General features: G+C 38.6%; 1 protein-coding gene across 7 annotated transcripts in view; it reads right to left on the bottom strand.

The window, feature by feature from the left end:
• The window catches only part of spag9 (sperm associated antigen 9), a 105,302-nt gene extending 85,641 nt beyond the window's left edge, over window positions 1-19,661 (bottom strand). For 6 of the 7 annotated variants that reach the window (XM_062970538.1, XM_062970541.1, XM_062970539.1 and 3 more), the window contains exons 1-2: window positions 19,155-19,661; window positions 9,088-9,208 (exon numbers count right to left, since the gene is read on the bottom strand). In XM_062970538.1, the coding sequence (XP_062826608.1) occupies window positions 9,088-9,208; window positions 19,155-19,460 (427 nt within the window). In that variant the 5' untranslated portion in view covers window positions 19,461-19,661. The remainder of the gene's footprint in view (window positions 1-9,087; window positions 9,209-19,154) is intronic. The other variant, XM_008104541.3, reaches the window with a different exon arrangement.
• Window positions 19,662-19,991: the final 330 nt, after the last annotated feature.

Here is a 19,991-nt window from a genome sequence, read left to right as displayed (position 1 = left end):
AGCAGAAAGTACCAATGCTGTCTCAGAGGGCCAGCTGCCCCTATACGCCACTGCCATTTCCCCACCCAGGCATCCAAAAAGGCCAGAAGTGGTGCAACAAAGGAAAGAGAAGAAGGGGTTGGTGCTGCTTTTGGGTTCTCCTAGGCTGGAATGAGTTCTTGCATTTTGTCATTCTACTCAGAAAAATGGGTGGCTCCCTTTTGATAAGGCACAAGAGTCATATTGATCCATGGATACGTCAACCCAGGTTTTTTCAGTTAAGTTTTTAACTTACATTTTTAGACTAATACATATAGGGTACTCATTAAGAGACCACTGTAAAATACAGGGAAGAACAAAACTCTGCCTTACATGGTAAACTCTAGAGCCATATCTGACTTCCACCACACCAATGTTCATATAACAGAAATGAATTACCAGCCCTACAAATAATGAAGAAAGGCAAGAGATAATAACGAGACTATAAAATCATTATTGTTTGCCTTAAAGCTATTTTCAACTTTTAGTAACCTAAGGGAAACTTATAACAGTGTTTTCCGGGTCTGAGGGTGTGTGACTCCCCCAAAGTCAACAATGGACTTCCATGTCTCACTGGGGATTCAAACTCTGGTATAGCACTACACCTCACTGACTCTTAATACCATTACCAGCCATATTAGCAATTACCATGGAAACAGATAATTTCCAGTTAGATACTCCTATTTGAATTGTATCTATAAAACCATTAATATTTATTTTGGATGGGAAATCTGGCTTGTACATAGACTTCTCTTCTTCTCCTAAGCCCAAATTCCCTTCATTTGGTAATACAGTAGTAAAAAATAGCATAGCATACCTTGCTCCACTGTAGCACACAGTAGATACTAAAATTATTCCATGATACATTTTTCCTGAAAGTGGTAATAGTTATTTTTATATAAAAATAATAATGAGATTGTAGTCTACACAGAGACTTGACAGCATTAAGTACATTTACAAACATTGTCATATACCCACTTCAAGCCATTCTCTTCATAATTTGATTAGCTACACACACGGAAAACAAGCAAGCAGTGTTAACAGACTGATCTCTCCACTTTTTTTCATTGTAGTCTCCAGTTCTGTAATATGATTACGGTATTTCTGTCTACCAAACTGTTTGCCAGCTATAGTTTCCACACCATCTAGTGGGCTAATTTAACATTACAGACTCCTGTAAAGTAAAGACTCCTTTCAATAATTAAGCTCATTCAAATATTTTGGCAACTTTGCTTACTGAATACAGTATGTGCTTTTGGGTGGTCAGTCAATATATATTCATGTGGTTCCATAGTGGGGCCTAAATCATTACTGGGTATCCCTTGACACTACTTTAAAAAGTGACTTCCTAATGTTATTGATCAGCCTTCTAAATATCATGCTAGTGCTTGTCTACTCTACTGAATGATGTACTCCTCCGCTCCCTTTTTGCAGAGTATCCCACTGAACTGTAGTTCAGTAGAGTAGAGTAGACTGCAGGGTTCTCACTCTTTGGCCCTTCACATGTTTAGGATTTTAACTTCCAGAAATCTCAGCTTGCATGGCTAATGTTCAGGGATGCTGGTAGTCAAAGCGACAAGCACCTGGAGGAGAACAGTTTGGGAATCATTGGACTAGATCCCCCTAGTGTAAAATTTTAAGAGTCTCAGCAAACCATTAATTATTCTATATTGGGTAGAGCTACAATAGTTAAAGTGACATCTAACTACTATAACAATGTAGTGCAGATACTCTGCAAGCATTTGCCATTCTTCAAATCAGTACTTTATTTTCTACACTACAGCCAATGCTGTAAATCTACTCAATCAGCTCACAACATATTAATTCAGCACTGAGAAACTACTTATGAAATAAATCTAGAGGAGTAAGTAGGATCCTACGGGAGCACTATGCTCCCCCATCAAGAAGGCTTGTAGTTTAATACTTTCCTCCTTACAAGTAAATAACGAGCATTTGTTATTTCTTCAAGAATCTTTCAATGGGAATTGGTTGCATACATACGCATACTTCCATGTACCCCTCCCCAAAAAAGGAAACGCAAAAAAGCAACAACACAGTTCATTCTTTCCTTGATCTGACTATGATAGTAGATGGTTCAAGCTCTTCATCAAATGAAAGGAGAAGTGAGAAGCAGATGTGAAGCATCTTCTTACTTCAACTGCCTGAGGGAGAGCAACAGAGTCCATACATTACTCCCTTCCACAGAACCAAAACTTCCTTAAGAGTGGAAGAATAATGGTCGTCCCGAGACATGTTTTTGTGTACACTGGAGAGATAACACACACATTTACAACACATTAAACAGACTGAAATATCCACTGAATCTACTCAAATCTAGTCCAACAGTCATTAGTGACAGCTGAGGAAAGAGTTTCTTTATTTTATTGTTCTGTAATTAAGTTTATTGTCATATTCTCTTCTTATCCCCCTGACTAAGAATCTTCATCCTTCTTCTAAGATGCATTACATAGTTTGCCAATGTCGGAACAAATAAGCAAACATCCATGTCTTTGTGTCAGAATATGTTTAAATCATTGCTGTCCTACTCCTCAGCTAAAAATGTTCCCAGGTCCTCTCAAAACAAAGATCATCAGTAAGAACATGGGGATTCTTTAGTAATGATAAACCCATTTGCACTGCCGTAGCCTAGCAAATAACATCAGCACCAGTTCTCCCTAATGCTCAAGAAGCATGAACATCCACTGTGACCCCTACTCATCAATCCTGTGGCACTACACTTTAGTGGACCATGAGCAGCTAATTCAAGTAATGGCTGCAATTGTACAGAATGGGGAGACAGGACTGTGGAGGGCCATGGTGCCTTGTGAACAAACTGCAAACTAGTCTTTACAGGTCACAAGATAAGCAGTTGAACAAATCAAAAATTAAAACTTTACTATGATGTCCAAATCCAGACTCATAGGTGGTTGTACCCCTTATAAGCCTGGATTCTGAAGCAGAATTTGCGCTCATTCCTGATATATGACTCATGACTTGGTTCAGAGCAACAGAGCAGGAGTCCAAGTTTAGATGTAACAGCAGCAACTACGTGATTTCTGGTTAGTTTGGTCACTCAGGGGATGCTCAGTAGAACCGAATAAACTGTATACATCTCGGTGACGATAAATCAGGGTTCATAGGCTTATCATAACAAACAAATAAATTAGTGGATGTTAGCTGTTTTAAAGCAATTTGGGGAAAGGTATATTTCATTTATTTCAAAATTATTCTGTAGTTCCCAGGGCATGTCTAATTTCCAATAAAGCTAGACATGTTCAAAGAATTCAGCAATGCAGGAATATCACTTTGCAGTTGGCCAAAAACAGCTTCAAACAACCTAGCAATAAGCTGAAGGAAAAACGGAGCAGAGCAAAATATTTAAGTACTTAATATGCAGAGTTTTGGAGTACACATAGCAGAAATTTCTCATTTACATTATGATGCATTATTTATTGAACATACATCTTCTGAGTCTGGGAAAGGTAAGATAAATATTTTCTAAATAAATAATTTAGTACTGCCTTGAATCCAACAGAGGTTCAACAATAATAAATAATAAAACTTTATTTATATACTGTCCTATCTCCCCGAAAGTGAACAACAAAATCAGCATTCAATGCCATACAACAAACATAAGTAAAAACCCATCCCACCCAAATCCCAGAACAAAAACTCATTTATACCAAAAACAAGGTTCAAATACTTCAAGAAAATTACATGCTTATGGATTCAGTAAAACACCAATCTTATTTTTAACTATGGTAATTCCCCCACTGCCTTTCCCCTTAGAGTGACTCAACAGATAGCTTGTTGTGGAAACAAGGATTGGCGATAAAGCTTCAGTAGAGACACTTTCCCCCTGGTAACTCTTTCAGGAGTGAATTTTCCTTCCTAGGGATAGATTTATCTCACTTCCTGTTATCTCACCCCCGTTCTTAACTATGAGTCATTTGTAAGGAGGGTGTTTGTAACTTGAAGATTGTCTGTATAAAACTTATTTAAGAGAGTAAAGTACAAGACAAAGTGAGTGCTTAAGATGACTTTTTAACTGAATATAACAGTCAATAATGCTCTAGAATGAAAAAGTTTAAAAAGTCAAAGCAAACAAGAGGTAAGTAATTACTTCTGAAGACCTGTCCCAAGAAATGTGCACTACTGTCCTACCAAAACTAATGTTAATTAGATAGATGATCTTCTGACAAATGAGATCACTTTAAGGAGGAGATGCGACCTCACCCTTCAAACAAATAAACTGGCATTGGAAAATAGATGCTACTAATTTTGGGTTGGAGGACTGCACATGCAATCTTTAGCCCAGCAACAGAGACAGGTAATAAATAAAATGTATTATTATAGCTAAGAACTACAAATAGCTAGTTCTTCATCCTGTGAAAAATATGTTTGAGCAGACACAGTAACATCACAGCTTTTAAAACATAATATCTATACAATATCTAGTGTTTCTATACACTAGAAACAAAGTCTTGAATAGCTGGAATAAATATTCCTTAAAATTGCATCTATGGGAATCTTTTTAACATTTACAGACAAGAAATTCATATTCTGAATCCACAAACCAAATTACTATATGTGAATATATCCTATCTCTCCTGAGTTTGAGACAGTTTACTGCAATGTTTTGAAAAACAGATCATATTTTTCAATTCGCGATCTCTTCATTCATTGGGGGAGGCCCTCCTCTCGCTTCCACCTCTGTCACAAGCACGGTTGGTGGGGATGAGAGAGAGGGCCTTCTCCATGGTGGCCCACAGGCTCTGAAACTCGCTCCCCAGGGAGATTAGGCAAGCTCTCACTCTGTTAGCTTTTAGGAAAAGTTTACAAACCTGGCTTTTCCAACATGCTTTTGAAGAATGAATTTTTCATCTTCATGATAGATCCCATACCACTGACCATTACTTTATCTGATGCACATTACTTTAGTCAATCAGTTGGAAATAGTTCCAGTGCCCATCCCATTCCAAGTCTCTTATTTATTGTAGCACTTCAGTCATCTACCTCATCCTCTGTGGTTACAACACTCACTCTGTGCACTTTGGCCCAGCTCGTCTTTATAACTTTAACTCTGGTGTCTAAATTACGTTTAACTATACTATGGTCACCATTTTAATTTTTAACTATATTAATGTGTATAATATTGTACTTTGATTTTGATGTGTTTTATTCTGTTTATTGTAATTTCCCGGGCTTGGCCCCTTGTAAGCCTCCCCGAGTTCCCTCGGGGAGATGGAGGCAGGGTATAAAAATAAAGTTATTATTATTATTATCATCATCATATTAGAATAGGTTTAAGTATTGTGAAAACTGACAGTTATCAAGAAATATAAAGCAAAAGACAAAGCACAAAAACAAAAGTTTTCATGTAATTAGGTGCCCTTGACCTTCAACACAAGACCTTCAGGCTACATTACAAAAAACTGCCATTTCACTATAATATCATACCTTAGAGTCTACTACAAGATAGTATCAGAAACGTAACTCAAATTTCACTTTTAAGCATGTATTGTCCTAAATGGCACTTTGGGATCTGTTGTGTTTTTCTTTCCTAATAAAAAGTGAAATATATTTACATATATAACATTGGGGGATCCAAATTAAATAAAAGTAGCAACTTTGCAACTTTAAGAAAAGTTCAGGGGGGAAACTACAAAGCCGTCTACTCTATCAAACAACAGAATTTTAAACTCAAGGTCCATACTGGAAAAATTCATCACAGTAAAAACGCTAAATCGTACAAAGTATGTTCTGTGTGAAAATATAATTTTCATGAGCTGTAAATATGCAGTACTGCCATATCTAAGAGGAAGTCTTCTAACAAATAACTTGCTCTCAGTTTCCATCCTCCTTCTTTCCTGTTTTCTATTAAAGACTGCATCTAATAGTCTTAAAAGACATACTGCAACGGAAGTTTTAAAAACACTTTAGTTAAGAATCTTTTTATTCAAAAATAGATAAACAATCCTAAAACCAGTATCAAGAATAAGTAATCATAAAAGTCATAACTAAAAGAAACTTAAATATAATTAATCATTTCACCAATTTAGGCATCAACCAATCCCAGTGAATTAATCATGTTCTGAGTTTAGACCCTCCTTCCTCCATCACAGGAACCACTTTTATTCCCTACTGCTTTCTGAGAGGCAACATGTCTGGGCGAAACCAGAAGCAATGGATCATCACTGCCTATTATTGTAAAAAGTCAAGCATTTTGGAACATTTTCTGGAAGTTTGATAGGAGATCAAGAGGTCAACGTGAACCCACAGCACCATGTTGTTGTGGGGGTTGGGGAGACTTTACTCAAATAAATCTCATCTTGGGATGGGGGCCAGAACGTTTCTCACCTCTATTCTAGCATGTCTAGCATATATTTTATATTTTATACTGTATTTAACTATTTGTAATAGATTTTATATGCTGTTTGTTTTAATGATGTGTCGGCATTGAATTGTTGCCAATTGTACGCCGCCCTGAGTCCCTTCGGGTGAGAAGGGCGGGATAGAAATATTGGAAATAAATAAATAAATAAATAAATATGTATTCCTATATACTCTTTGGTTAAGCAGAGGAAATTGAAGCTTTATCTCAACACCAGCATTATCATGGCAAACATTAATCAGAGCTGAAGGCAAAGTGTTAAGCCAATTTAAAATCTTAATCATATAACATGTTCTTTTCACTATGACCAATGGAAAAGAGTGCTGCATCTCACCAACCTCCAAAATTACATTTGGACCATTATTTCCAAGAAGAAATGTACAATAATAATATTCAATATCATCACTATCATGACAATTATGAAACAAATTATTCACTACTGTTGTTTTTAAAAAATAAAAGCATAGTGAATAATACCCACGAAACTAAAAATAATAGTTTTATCAAGATTTAAGACTTTATTTTCTCTAACAACCACCCCACTGCGCAATCCTTATGCTACAAGGCAAATTATTTTTGAATAATAAAATTAAAAAGAAGTTTATGACATTACTCAAAAGCCTGCTGCACAAAATAAACATTTCTATTTGGTCAGACACAAGCCACTTGCATGAGCCTAAATGGCTCTTTGATTTCTGTTCATAGTTAACATTAACTGAACAAGATTAATAACATTTTTCTATTTAAAAATGATGGCATCAACGTTTTTTAAAAACTAAAATTACTTGTCATTCGATTGTTTAGAAAAATCTAAGACATTATTAAACCTACCTAAATTCTGACTCCCTGAAATTTGACTTCAAGCAAATGATGGGAAATTTCAGTTACAATACTGGTCAGCTGATTCAGGGTCAACCACAACAGAAAAAGTCACATGGTATATCTCCTCTGGCATTATATCACTTCAAAATGCTGGTGGCAGACTGGATGAATATTTTGCATATCAAGGACTCTTTGATATGTGATAACTTAATATATTAACTGTGGTAACATAATATATCAAGTTCTTCCCCCCCGCCACCAAGTCAACAATATGCATGTTATATCATGTTTTTGTGCATTTTGTGTTATTTTACAGAAAAATAGGAAAGTATAATTGAACAGAAAATTCTTAATAGAGTCTCACTTATCCAACATAAACGGGCCGGCAGAATGTTGGATAAGTGAAAATGTTGGATAAAAAGGAGGGATTAAGGAAAAGCCTATTAAAGGTTTTTACAAATTCAGTACCAAAACATCATGTTTTACGACAAGTCTGCCACTTGTTTGGGAGTGTGGCTGCACTTGTGTTGTTAATGGCCGTGTTGGGGCGCTGTTCATTGCTGCCTAGAGAAACAGCTGTGGATCCGAGAGAGAGGCAGACTGTGTTGGATAATACAGAATGTTGGATAAGCGGAGATCGGATAAGCGAGACTGTTGGAATAACAGACGTCTTAAAGGGCCAGACTTAAAAGTGACTTCAAAACAGAGTTTATTGAAACAAAAGGGAAAGGACGCAGGGATACTTAAATGGAGTTCCACTGGTCAAAACTCAAAAACCCAAACCAGACCTGATCCAAAAGGTAAACAGAAATGTAATCCAGATTAACTGGATGTAAAGAGCAACAAGTCAAACAAAGCGCTCTAAGGCAAAACCAAAAAGGCACAGTACACAAATGGTTAACAAAGGGAGTTGCAAGAAGAGAAGCATTGTCAGCCGAAGTCCAAGGTCAAAGCAGGAGGAATCAAAAACAGCGTTGCTCCAGTGTCCACAGAAGCAGCGTCTTTAGCCAAACCAGTTCAGGTCCAAACTGCAGATCCGAGTCCAACGCTGAACATGAAACAGGCAGCAGCAAGACTGCAAGAAACTTTTCCAATACACAGGACCCAGCACACGAACACACATCAACACCTTGACTTCTGCAAAGACTCCTCATCCCTGAACTCACTTTTATCTACAAATCACCATCAGAAGATGAACTGACCACTGCCCCATCACCATCCCCCGCAGCTGCTCCCAGCTCTTCACGTGAATTCCCTTGACTCTCCCTCCAATTCCTCCATCTTCTGTCAAGACTTAGATCCCCCCAAGAATCAGTTGGATCCCCTGATTGCCAGTCTTCACTCCCAGAGAACCCCATAAAGGTATCACTAGTTGTTGGTGCCTCACAAATAGCTTGCACTTCTCTTGTCTTAGTCCAATCCATGGAGTCTCCTTCTTCTCCTTTACTCATTGACCCATCATCCCCAGAGAATCCCTCAAACGACTCTTCATCTGTAGGTGCTGTAAGTATGTCCCGGATCTTTTTTCTCTGCTGCTCATCATCAGATTCCTGCTCCCGAGTTACCCTTTTTCCCCTTCTGACACCCATACTACTGTTTGTAACATTACTCACAGGCTCTACTACAACAGAGACTCTACTGTAATGTTAACAAATTTAACTTGTTCATCAGTTAATGTAAAATGTAATGTAATGTAACTTAACATATATGAATAAAGCAAATCATATCAACTAGCAAACTATCTTGATCCAAAGCCATCAGGCACTTTAAAAAATAAATCAGAAATGTGGAGAGAGTTGAATAAGATATGCTATGATAGCCCAAATAAAATCTATGGATGTAATGCTACTTACTTTGATCAGCATAGTTTTTTGCTTTCAGTTCAAGTTGCCGAGTCTGTGACTCCAAAGTTTCCACTCTGATCTGCAGGTCTTTTTTTTCTTGTTCTTGAGAATCTTCAAATTCAATAAATTTCTATAAAATAAAAAAGGGAAATATGTTCATAGGGATATTTAATTATACATATTACCACCTTTTCTGAAATGAGCCAGCTGCACAAGGGGAAGGCCCATTACATTATTTCTGTTCATACTCTTATATACTATAGTAGGTTCCCAAATTGATTAAGCCTCTATCCCCTTTTCAGAAAAAAAGGAAGCAAGAACACTTGCTGGTTAAAAACGGACTGTGCACCTGACCACTGATCATTTATATCTTGCATTTTGTGTGTTCATGGGGAAAACAAAGAAATCACTAAGACTTTAAGTCTATGTTACATAACAGATGAAAAATTTATGATTTTTCAAAAAGTTCTTCTCTTTTTTGTGTTTCCATCTCCCCTTATTTTAATTCAAGGCCCCCTACTTGCACCCCAGGCTACTACCACCCCCATGGATCATCCCAGCATCCTTTGGGGACAATATCATCTTTAAACTTTTAAGGGAATATTCTAGATATAATATCATATCTCAGCAGTTCAGATCGTAAGACAGGAGGCTGGATTCAGATAAAGTTGTGTGCATAAGACAGGAAACTGCAAGAAATTGATAGTTCTGCTCCCACAACCTCACAATAGCCCTTCTTCCGTATATACAGAAGGTCAGGGTACGCTGTGATTCGGGGGTGGGGAATGTCACTAGATATAATGTGATCCCTCAACAAAAGAAAACTGCACACTTATATTGTTATTTTTAACAACAGCCATCTCTACGACCTCATCACACAAGCGTTTTAAAGAGTAGGTAAAGTGCATGCCCTCGCTTTATATCCCATGAAAGCCTCCTGCAGAATTCTAGGGTTTGTAGTTTAGGGAGGGGCTTTTAACATTCTCAGACAGAGAGGTCCTCAGTCTCACTAAACTACAACCCCCAGAATTCTGTAGGAAGGAGCCAGAGGATTTAAAGTGAGATGCATACACTACACCTACTTTTAAAAATGTGCAAACATACGCAATAACTAAAATCATTTTTAGAAATCATCAATGGTCTGAGCAATCTTCGATGCAGATGACCTGATCAGATCAGTTTGTGAAGAATACAAGTTTTTAAACTACAAGATTAAACTAAAAGAACATCTGTACAACTTGAAAGTCTTTATTTTTAAAATCCATTATTAGTCTATTCAACTAAAATACTTCACTATTTCCCACTCTGTCCTTTTATGAATCTCATGTAAATGCATCTCATGTAATAGTTTGGAATTACTAATGCAAATATCTATCTAGAATTTTTGGCATAGTGGTAAGCTTAAGCTACAATTAAGTAGTACTATGCAAGATAAAAGTAGAAATACAGTAGAGTCTCACTTATCCAAGATGAACGGGCCAGCAGAACATTGGATAAGCGAAAATCTTGGATTTGGCGGGATTAAGAAAAAAGCCTATTAAACATAAAATTACATTATTTTACAAATTAAGCACCAAAAAATGTTTTATAAGAAATTGACAGAAAAAGCAGTTCAATACATAGTAATGTTATCTAGTAATTACTGTATTTACAAATTTAGCACCAAAACATTGCAACATTTACTACAAAAACAATGACTAATAAAAGGCAGACTGCCTTGGATAATACAGAACCTTGGATAAGTGAAGCTTGGATAAGTGAGACTCTACTGTAATGTAATAACCTGAGATCTGGTGCTGGCAATACACGTCATTTAACTCACAGATTATACTTCCAAGGAAAAATATCTAAGACATCTTTGTCAATCCTGTAAATAAAGATTACCATAGACCAGAGACTGTAAAAATTACTATTTGAGATTACAGCCCCAAGAATTCCCCAGCCAATCAGGCCAAATATCTTAATGGAATTTCACTGGTTTCAGAGGGAAGTAAACCATGATTACTTACCCTGTTCGACTGATTTCAGCAGAACTACATTCAATTCACATACGGTATAAGGCTTTATTGGCCAACAGCAAAAATCAGTCATGTTTGGTGATACCTGACCACAATGGCACTGGTTGTAAAAATCATGTTTTATTGATTAGCCCATCGGCCGTATCAAAACATTTAACACATAGACATACATACAACATACAACCCGCGGTACAAAAGAAGTTAAAATAAACAAGCTGTTAACAAGATCCTGTTCAGGTCAAATAACTGCATCAGCTCCACAGTTTATCCCAATTGATTCCAAATATGCAATTCTCAGCTGTGTTGCTTTGAATAAGAAAAGGGCTGTTTTGTGTGTTATTTTAGGATTCTGGCCGGCCAACAAAAATGAAGTTTTAATATGTGGGTCCCAGTGTGTTTTGTAAATAATGTATGGCCTGAGGCATTGGTCTCTCTCTTTCTTATACAATTCACAGCTGAACAGTACATGTGCGATATCCTCCACCTCTGATGCTCCACAAATACAAAATTGTTTGTTGTATGGAACTTGATTAAACCTTCCGTGTTTGACCATCATATCCAGCTGTTCAAAACGAGCTCTGGTAAATACCCTCCTGAGGTGTTTTGGCATTTCTGTCTTTAGATACCGAGATTTGAGATTTGATTAGAGATTTCGATACCGACTCAGAAGTCCACAACTCCTAATGTATTTTGTCAGATGAACTAGCCAAGAGGTCTGATGTTGATTTTCTATCTGCTCTAACAGGCACAGTTTTGGCAGTCTATCATTTGCCATGGCACTCAGTTTTACCCAGTAGTTGTAGGCCCTGATTTTGGATAAGCCATCAACTGTATATACTCCCATTTCCACTCTTACAGCAGCAGCTGGGGTTGTCCTGTCCACTCCTAGAAAACTTTGCAGGTGCTATGATTGTGATTGCTCTAATAATGGTACAGTACAGTCTCACTTATCCAAGCCTACCTTATCCAAGCTTCTGGATTATCCAAGCCATTTTTGTAGTCAATGTTTTCAATATATCGTGATATTTTGGTGCTAAATTCGTAAATACAGTAACTACAACATAACATTACTGCATATTGAACTACTTTTCTGTCAAATTTGTTGTATAACATGATGTTTTGGTGCTTAATTTGTAAAATCATAACCTAATTTGATGTTTAATAGGCTTTTCCTTAATCCCGCCTTATTAGCCAAGATATTCGCTTATCCAAGCTTGTGCCGGCCCATTTAGCTTGGATAAGTGAGACTCTACTGTACCTGGTTTAGACCCCAAACTTCGGCTCCGTATAAGAGCATGGGGGTAACCTTCGCTTTATATACTTTAAGAAGTGGGTCTAAAGATCCTGGTTGGCTGTGATTTGTTAATTTAAGTAGTTGATTTGCACGTACTCTTGCCCTGATTGAGCTTCTTTGATGATGTGGTAGCCAAGAGCCGGTCTCAGAAAAAACAATTCCCAGGTACGTGAAAGTGCAAACTTGCTCTATTGGTTCACCGTACAGGAACCATCTATGTCTGTTATGCCGTTTTCCAAATACCATTATTTTTTACTTTGATTTATTAATAGTTAGAGAATTGTTATGACAATAAGAATTAAATCTTCTCGGCAGCCTACGTAGCCCAACTTGCGAATATGATAATAAAATCATATCATTGGCATATAGTAGGATGTTAAAGTGTGTTTTGCACAGCTTAGGCATATGTACCTCTGGGTCCTTCAGCTGTTTGGGGAGATCATTTACGTATAAGCTAAATAACAATGGTGCTAATATACACCCTTGTCTTACCCCTTTGTATGTTTCTACACTGTTTGTCATGGCCCCTTGTGTCCCAAATCACACTTTCAGGATGGTGTTTGTGTACAGTGCTTTGATTAGTGCCAGCAGTCTGGGTTCCATATTGAGATCAGTTAATTTCTTCCATAACGTCTATTTACAGTATCAAATGCTGCGCTAAGATCTATGAAGGTAGCATACAGTTCTTTCCTTCTGTTGACATATTTTGCAATTGTATGACTTAAAACAAAGCGATTGTCAATAGTTGATCTACTCTGCCTGAAGCCAGCCTGTTCTTCAACGAGGATATGTTTTCTTTTTCCCAGCATTCAGCTCTGTTCAGGAGATATCTGGCCTATATCTTGGCCACAATATCAACTAGGCTAATTGTCCTGTAGGAACCAAAGTCTTTTTTGTTCCTTTTTTTGTAAACATGGATAACTATTGCCATCTTCCATCCAACTGGAATCTGGCAGATGTTATTTGTGTGTGTAAATAAGCACAATGGCACTGGTTGTAGAATATGCACAGAAGAACCAAACAACAATTTTGGGAAGATAGGTATATCAGGACCACAGTATAGGAAAAATTGATTAAATAAATATCCTTTCACTTACAGCATTAACAGTCTTGTACTTACTCAGAACTGAAAAAAGGTACACAACAGAGTTGTGGAGATCAAAGGCAACTATGCTCTCTTTAATCATCACAATCTACACAGTCTTTTGGAGCCAGCAACTCAGCAATCTGACACATTTAAGGAGGCCAAATTTCTACTACTGACTTCACAAAAGCTAGGTTCCTTGCTTCTCATGTGTAATCTATTGTCACCTCATGTTTACTGTCTTGCACTCTTGTATAATGTAACCATTCTAGCATAGATATCTATTTCAAAACTTTGTATATCAAAACCAAAGAACAATGTTAACACATTTTATTTCTAAAATTCATTTTCCTCACTGCAGTGCAACTCTCAATTGTTTGTTTTTTTTTTAAAAAAAAACCTCCTTGACCTTAAAACAAGTAGATTAGCTCTGCTCCTCCTCCCTCAATTGCTACTTCTATTTATATAAATGTGTTTATTGTCTAGCTGGTAACTATCCTCCCTCCTTCGTAGAAAACATGCCTGTGATGAAAGTTGTTTAATTCCAAAGACACAGGCCAATAAAGCCCAAGGCACAAAAGATCATATGTCTTAGTTTTGCTGTTGTATAAACTCTTATAAATATATCCATATAACTATTAACACAGCCAAAAGAAAATTATTCTGGCAACTGGCTGTTTCCAGTAGCAAACATGTTGGTTCTTGGCAACAAATTACTGCAAAACATTATTTCTATAGATGTTCAGTGCAGGTTTATGTTACTTTGAAGCATGCATAACATAATCCTCCATAAGTAGTGTTATGACACTTGAATGCTGAACTTATTGGAATATTTTTATTAGTAGCACTAATAACTGAGACATAAATGTTGAAAAGGTACATATAATGTTGTCAGCACTGAAAAAACTGCCCTGTTTTTGAAAATCTTTTTATTCGTAACTGTTAACCTCAGTTGCAAAAGCAAGGTGCTAGGAACCATTCATATTTTTCAAATTCACACAATAAAGGAGAGAGAATGTAAGAAAATGTATCCTAAATCATATTTAACTGAACAGCACACAACTCATGATTTGGTAAAAAGAGAAAGGAACCTAGAGAGAAATCTAAAATAGTATCCTGTCTCCCTTCAGCTAAAAAGTGAGCTTACCCCAGAATAACCAAACATTTGCAGATTCGTCAGGAAGAGTGCTATGCAATACAAAACACTGAACTAGGCAGAAACAAAGAGGACTGCAGCTATATAGAATACATGGGCAAATAATCTCTGCCCCCATCTTCATTTTGGAGAACTTTAGAGACAATTCCTTTTTCAACTCAATTTGTTTCTCTGAATGCTCATTTTATGAGAACAACAACTTGTTCCATATTAGTCACATACAGATCAGATTCTACAATTTTCTTTCACGCTGACAAGACTTCAGATATCGCATCTTAATTATAATGGCAAATCACATGCATTTACAGACTATTGAACATTAGCTCTTTTCACTCCTACATCATTATCACAAAAGACAATGTTAGCAATCTGTAAAGGTATAAACACTGAAGATAGGGAAATTCAGTATTTAAACTGGATTTATAGCAAATATTTAATTCCAGCAACAGTAAACAGGGTCAGGTAAGGAGTACCATTCAAAACTGTGTATACAGCATGACATCTTTACCTGTAGGATGGTGCCCATGGTTTCACCTACCCGTATCTGACAAGACAAGTCCTCTCTAGAAATCTTCTAGGTGCTCCAGGAAATTCTATATAATGGATCCATAAGAAATTATCATTGAGTCACCTTGAAGAATCTAGCAAATTCCTACAAAAGATACTTTCTACGAATCTTTCTGACATATAACAATGTATTAATATTCTATATCATAATCACATTTTCAAATTTTGCTCAATACAGGTATGGTTTTTCCATTTTTACCATCAGTACCATAGGTTGCAGAGGCACACCTCAAAAATGGATAGATTTTTGCTTCTATCAAGACCACACAACAAGCAAAAATCAACAGTGTGCAATTCCATTTGGAGAGAAAACAATTTACTGCTTATCGACTATTCTCCCTCTACAAGTCCACTAAATGCTAAATTCTGCACATATCCGCATTCTAGAAGAAGCAAAGATCACTAGCACTGAAGCAATGATCCTCTGACATCAACTTCGCAGGACTGGGCACGTTGTCCAAATGCCCGATCACTGTCTTCCAAAGTAGTTACTTTACTCTCAGTTCAAAAATGGAAAACTGAATGTTGGTGGACAGCAAAAGAGATTTAAATGTGGGCTTAAAGCTAACCTTAAAAAATGTGGTATAAACACCAAGAACTAGGAAGCCCTGGCCCTAGAGCATTCTGACTGGAGGCCAGCTGTTAGCAATAGTGCTATGGATTAGTGCTAGGGAATGAAAGGAAGAAACGTGCCAAGAGGAAGGAGTGTCAAGAAAACCCTTGTTGTGACAACCTTAAACCTGGAAATTAATGTCCTCACTGAAAAAGACCATGCCGATTCAAAACAGATCTTCAGAGTCACTTATGAACCCACCGCCAAGACTCTACCCTTGGAAGACAATCATACTCGGTCATGAGAGATCGCCTATGATGATGACATAACACAATTGTAAAACAGTGAAAAATGACATGGCCTAGAGACCTTTTGAGATTTGGTGGCATGTTGAGCTTTAAATGTAATTTTAATTATATTTTATTGTATTTTAATGTTATAGCCATGACACAAATATTTAATTTTTAAAAAATGTTTTTGCTTTGTTTTAATTTTTATTGGGTTTTGTCATGTTATTGTTAGCCACCTTGAGCCCTTATAGGGAGAAAGATGGGACAGAAATAAAATAATAATAATAATAATAATAATAATTATTATTATTATTATTTCACTGTCAGTATAAATTTGAAATACTTGCAAATAGGTAATGGCTAACAAAAACAAGCAGAGAGTCAGTAATTATAATTACCAGCTTTATATTTAACACTTTTTTTTCTTTATGGCTTTAAAATATATGAAACTTAACTGTCACAGATTTGACAAGCCATCTTGCAACAGAAAAAACAATTCACAAATGAATAGAACCTTAAAAGACAGCTACAACACACAGTCATTGGTGAATTCATCACTAAAGTACAGAGAAGGCTACTAAAGCTATGAACTTCAATCAAGTTAATTATGATCTATATTTTATTGTTTTATGTGTTATGTTTTTATTTATATTTGCTTCTGTTTTTATGACTGTATATGGCATCAAACATTTGGGAAGGTTAGAAATAAAAAAATTATTATTTACATTTTGGCATTTATTCTCAATATGGCACACCAAGTCTAGAAAAATATTTCCTATTTGTAAACAGCAAAACAATTAAATGAACAAACAGATTTCTGGAATTTCCTAGTTCGAACCATATGCAAAATATTCCCTTCTCCTTTCTAGACTGATAACATGACCAATTACACCAAAACAAGGATTTATTACTTCTGCTTTCAGGCCTATAAAATGTGTTACTCAGAGTAAACAAAAACCATGTGAAGAACATATGAGCTCAATAGCTGTGTTTTTATTCCACCACCAGAGACATTTAACTGGATGTGGCAGCAACTGAAACTGGAACTGTATGTATCCTGGCAAAGACCAAACTATGGCTAACACTAAATAGGATGATTCTTTTCCTTGACATTTGGTGTTATTTAGCTAAAGCTGCCCTGAAAGTTTTGACCAGAAGAGCTATGCGAGTCCATTCTCCACTTGCCATTTATTCACTCAAATCTTTACCACCAGCCAAGCTTGTTTTCTTTCTGTAGGAGAAAAATAGCAGGCTTAAAGTATGGCATATTTGCTTCAAATTAACTATATTACAAAAAAGGTACATCTACTCAATTTCTAAAAAGGCTGTGACCCAACACATAGACATTACAGACAGTAATAATTATGGGCTGCTGTGAGATTTCTGGACTGTATGGCCATGTTCCTGAAGGATTCTCTTCTGATGTTTCGCCCACATCTATGGCAGGCATCCTCAGATGTTGTGAGGTATATTGGAAGGGAGGTTTATATATCTGTGGAAGGTTCAGGGTGGGAGAAAAAACTCTTGTCTGTTGAAGGCAAGTGTGAATGTTGCAATTAATCACCTTGATTAGAATTTAATGGCCTTATAGCTTCAAGGCCTGGTTTCTTCCTGCTTGGGAGAATCCTTTGTTTGGAAGTGTTAGCTGGTCCTGATTGTTTCATGTCTGGAATTACTCTGTTTTCAGAATGTTGTTTTTTATTTACTGTTCTGTTAAAATAATAATTTTATTTTTCAATGTGCATGATATAATTCTCAAATGTGGTATTAAAAACTGAATTAATGATGTGGCACTTACTACTGATATTTATAATCATTTGAAATGAAGAATGTTTCTTACACTATCTGTTGCTTTAACAGATTTGTTAAGTTGTCAGCCTGAAGGCTGATTCCAGACATTACCAACCCCTAGCAAAGCATCTCTTTTTTCAGGCCTTAATGCTGTATGGTTTGCATGTGACAGTTATGCATCACTAAAGCCGTCAGGCGCTAGTGAAAAAAAGCTCTGAAAGAGATTAACAGAACTTTTCCAGAAGACCCCTCTTAGTCAGGCATTCATCTAGAAAACTGACTCCAGCAGCCAACCAACTTTCTGACAGGCCCACAAGACATGATGCTTGCATGCCAAGGTGGGGCAGCATAAACTCTTGGGCCTGGTCTAAGGCAGTGGTTCCCAACCTGTGGTCCGTGGCCCACCAGTGGTCTCCAAGAACTAAAATATGGTCCGTGGCCTCACAGTTACTACACAGTTGCAACAAGAGTGACTAGTTTCAAGAAACCCTCTGATAGTGCCAAGGCAAAGGGGATGTTGGGAAGGGAAATGCTGACTACGAACAAAATGTGTGACAATAAGCCTCCTGACTGCTGCTTCTCCTCCTCCTCCTTCTCCCTGAGCGGAGCTGTTCCATGTGGCACCTGGAAGCCTTGTTTTTAGGCCTGTACCTGGGGTTATTTGGAGTGGTGATTCAGAAATTTGCATTGGATAAATCACATCAGCTCTAGATAATTAAATATGGTTTTCTGTGGGCGAGCAGATGGCGACTACTGCATGGCTTATGTTCTGTATCAGAAACTAGAGCTGATGTGATCTATCTATCCAATGCAATTTTCTGAATCAGCACCCCAAATAACCAAACCGAATCTAAAATTGACCAAAAACTGATTCATAACCCTTTTGGTACTAATGTTGGCAAGTGGTCCCTGGTCAAAGTGGTCCCTGGTCAAAAAAAGGTTGGGTAGGTGTAAGGAGCCAGGAGGCTTCTTTCAACTTTGTGACATTGCTCCTCTCAAAAGCAGGACCAGGTCTCCCTCGACCTCATGGGGCAGAGGCGCCAAATTCTGTTGCAAACGAAGTTGCAGAAGGTTGCTGTCTTTCAGGCTGTATGGCCATGTTCCAGAAAGACTCACAGCAACCCAGTGATTCCGGCCATGAAAGCCTTCGACAATACAAAGTTGCAGAGCTTCCCTGGGCAGCATCAGGTCCAACTTCGCCAGAGTCAAGGCTCAACCTGTTGGGCTTCCTGTTCACCTCGCCCTTCTCCCACCTCGAATAAGGGGCCCTTCCTTCCGCCCAGACTGGCACCCGAAGGCCCTCCGCCCCGTCCCCGGGCTCACCTCCTCGGCCTGCTTCCGCAGGGCCTTCTCGCGCTCGTACTGGGTGAGGAGCTGCTCGTTGTCGTCGCGCAGCAGCTCCAGCTCCACGCTGGTCTCCTGGCTGTGGGCGCAGACGGAGTCCAGGTTCTCCAGCACGGCCACTACCAGCGGCATCAACTCGGCCACCACCTCCTCGTCGTAGCGCCCGATGAGCCGCTCGAACTCGCGGTAGATAGAGCCCGCCAGGCCGGACACCCGCTCCGACATCATAGCCGGGCCGGGACCGCCGGGGTCCTCCTGGTAGACCACGCCGTCCGCCAGCTCCATGGCCGCCGAGCGCAGGGCCGCGAGGGACGGCGAGAAGGGCGGGCGTCGACGGCTCCCTTCGGAGGTGGCGGCGGCAGAGAGAGCAACAGCAGCAGCGCCTCTCCCTCTGCAGCGGCGGCGGGGCCTTGACTCCCCCTCAGCGCGGACAGGAAGGAAGGAAAGAAGGAAGCCTGCCTGACAGGCGCGCAGCACTGACCTCACCCACGGCGGAGGGAGGGGGCGCGGAGCAGTGACGTTGCCGTGGGCGGGGCTGAGGCGCCAGCTCGCGTTACTAGAGGGGCTCTAAGCGGGGGCGGAGCGTCCAGGCTGACTGACGTGACGCCGCGAGGCCAACTAGGGCGGGGCCGAGGCTGAGGAGGAAACTAGGACAGTGAGGGAGGCGTCCAGAGAAGAGCTCGCTCTCGCCTCCTTTTCAGGAGAGCCGGAATCAGGCGTAGGAGCCTCTTCCTATGCTCCTTGACCAGCAGGGTCCCTCTCCAGCCAGTTTCGGGTTCTCCACAAGCACTGTGGTTGGGCGACGTGCAGCCCTTT

This window comes from Anolis carolinensis, chromosome 2 (assembly GCF_035594765.1).
Source record: "Anolis carolinensis isolate JA03-04 chromosome 2, rAnoCar3.1.pri, whole genome shotgun sequence".
Taxonomy (NCBI): Eukaryota; Metazoa; Chordata; class Lepidosauria; order Squamata; family Dactyloidae; genus Anolis; species Anolis carolinensis.
This window is presented reverse-complemented; position numbering and strand designations above follow the sequence as displayed.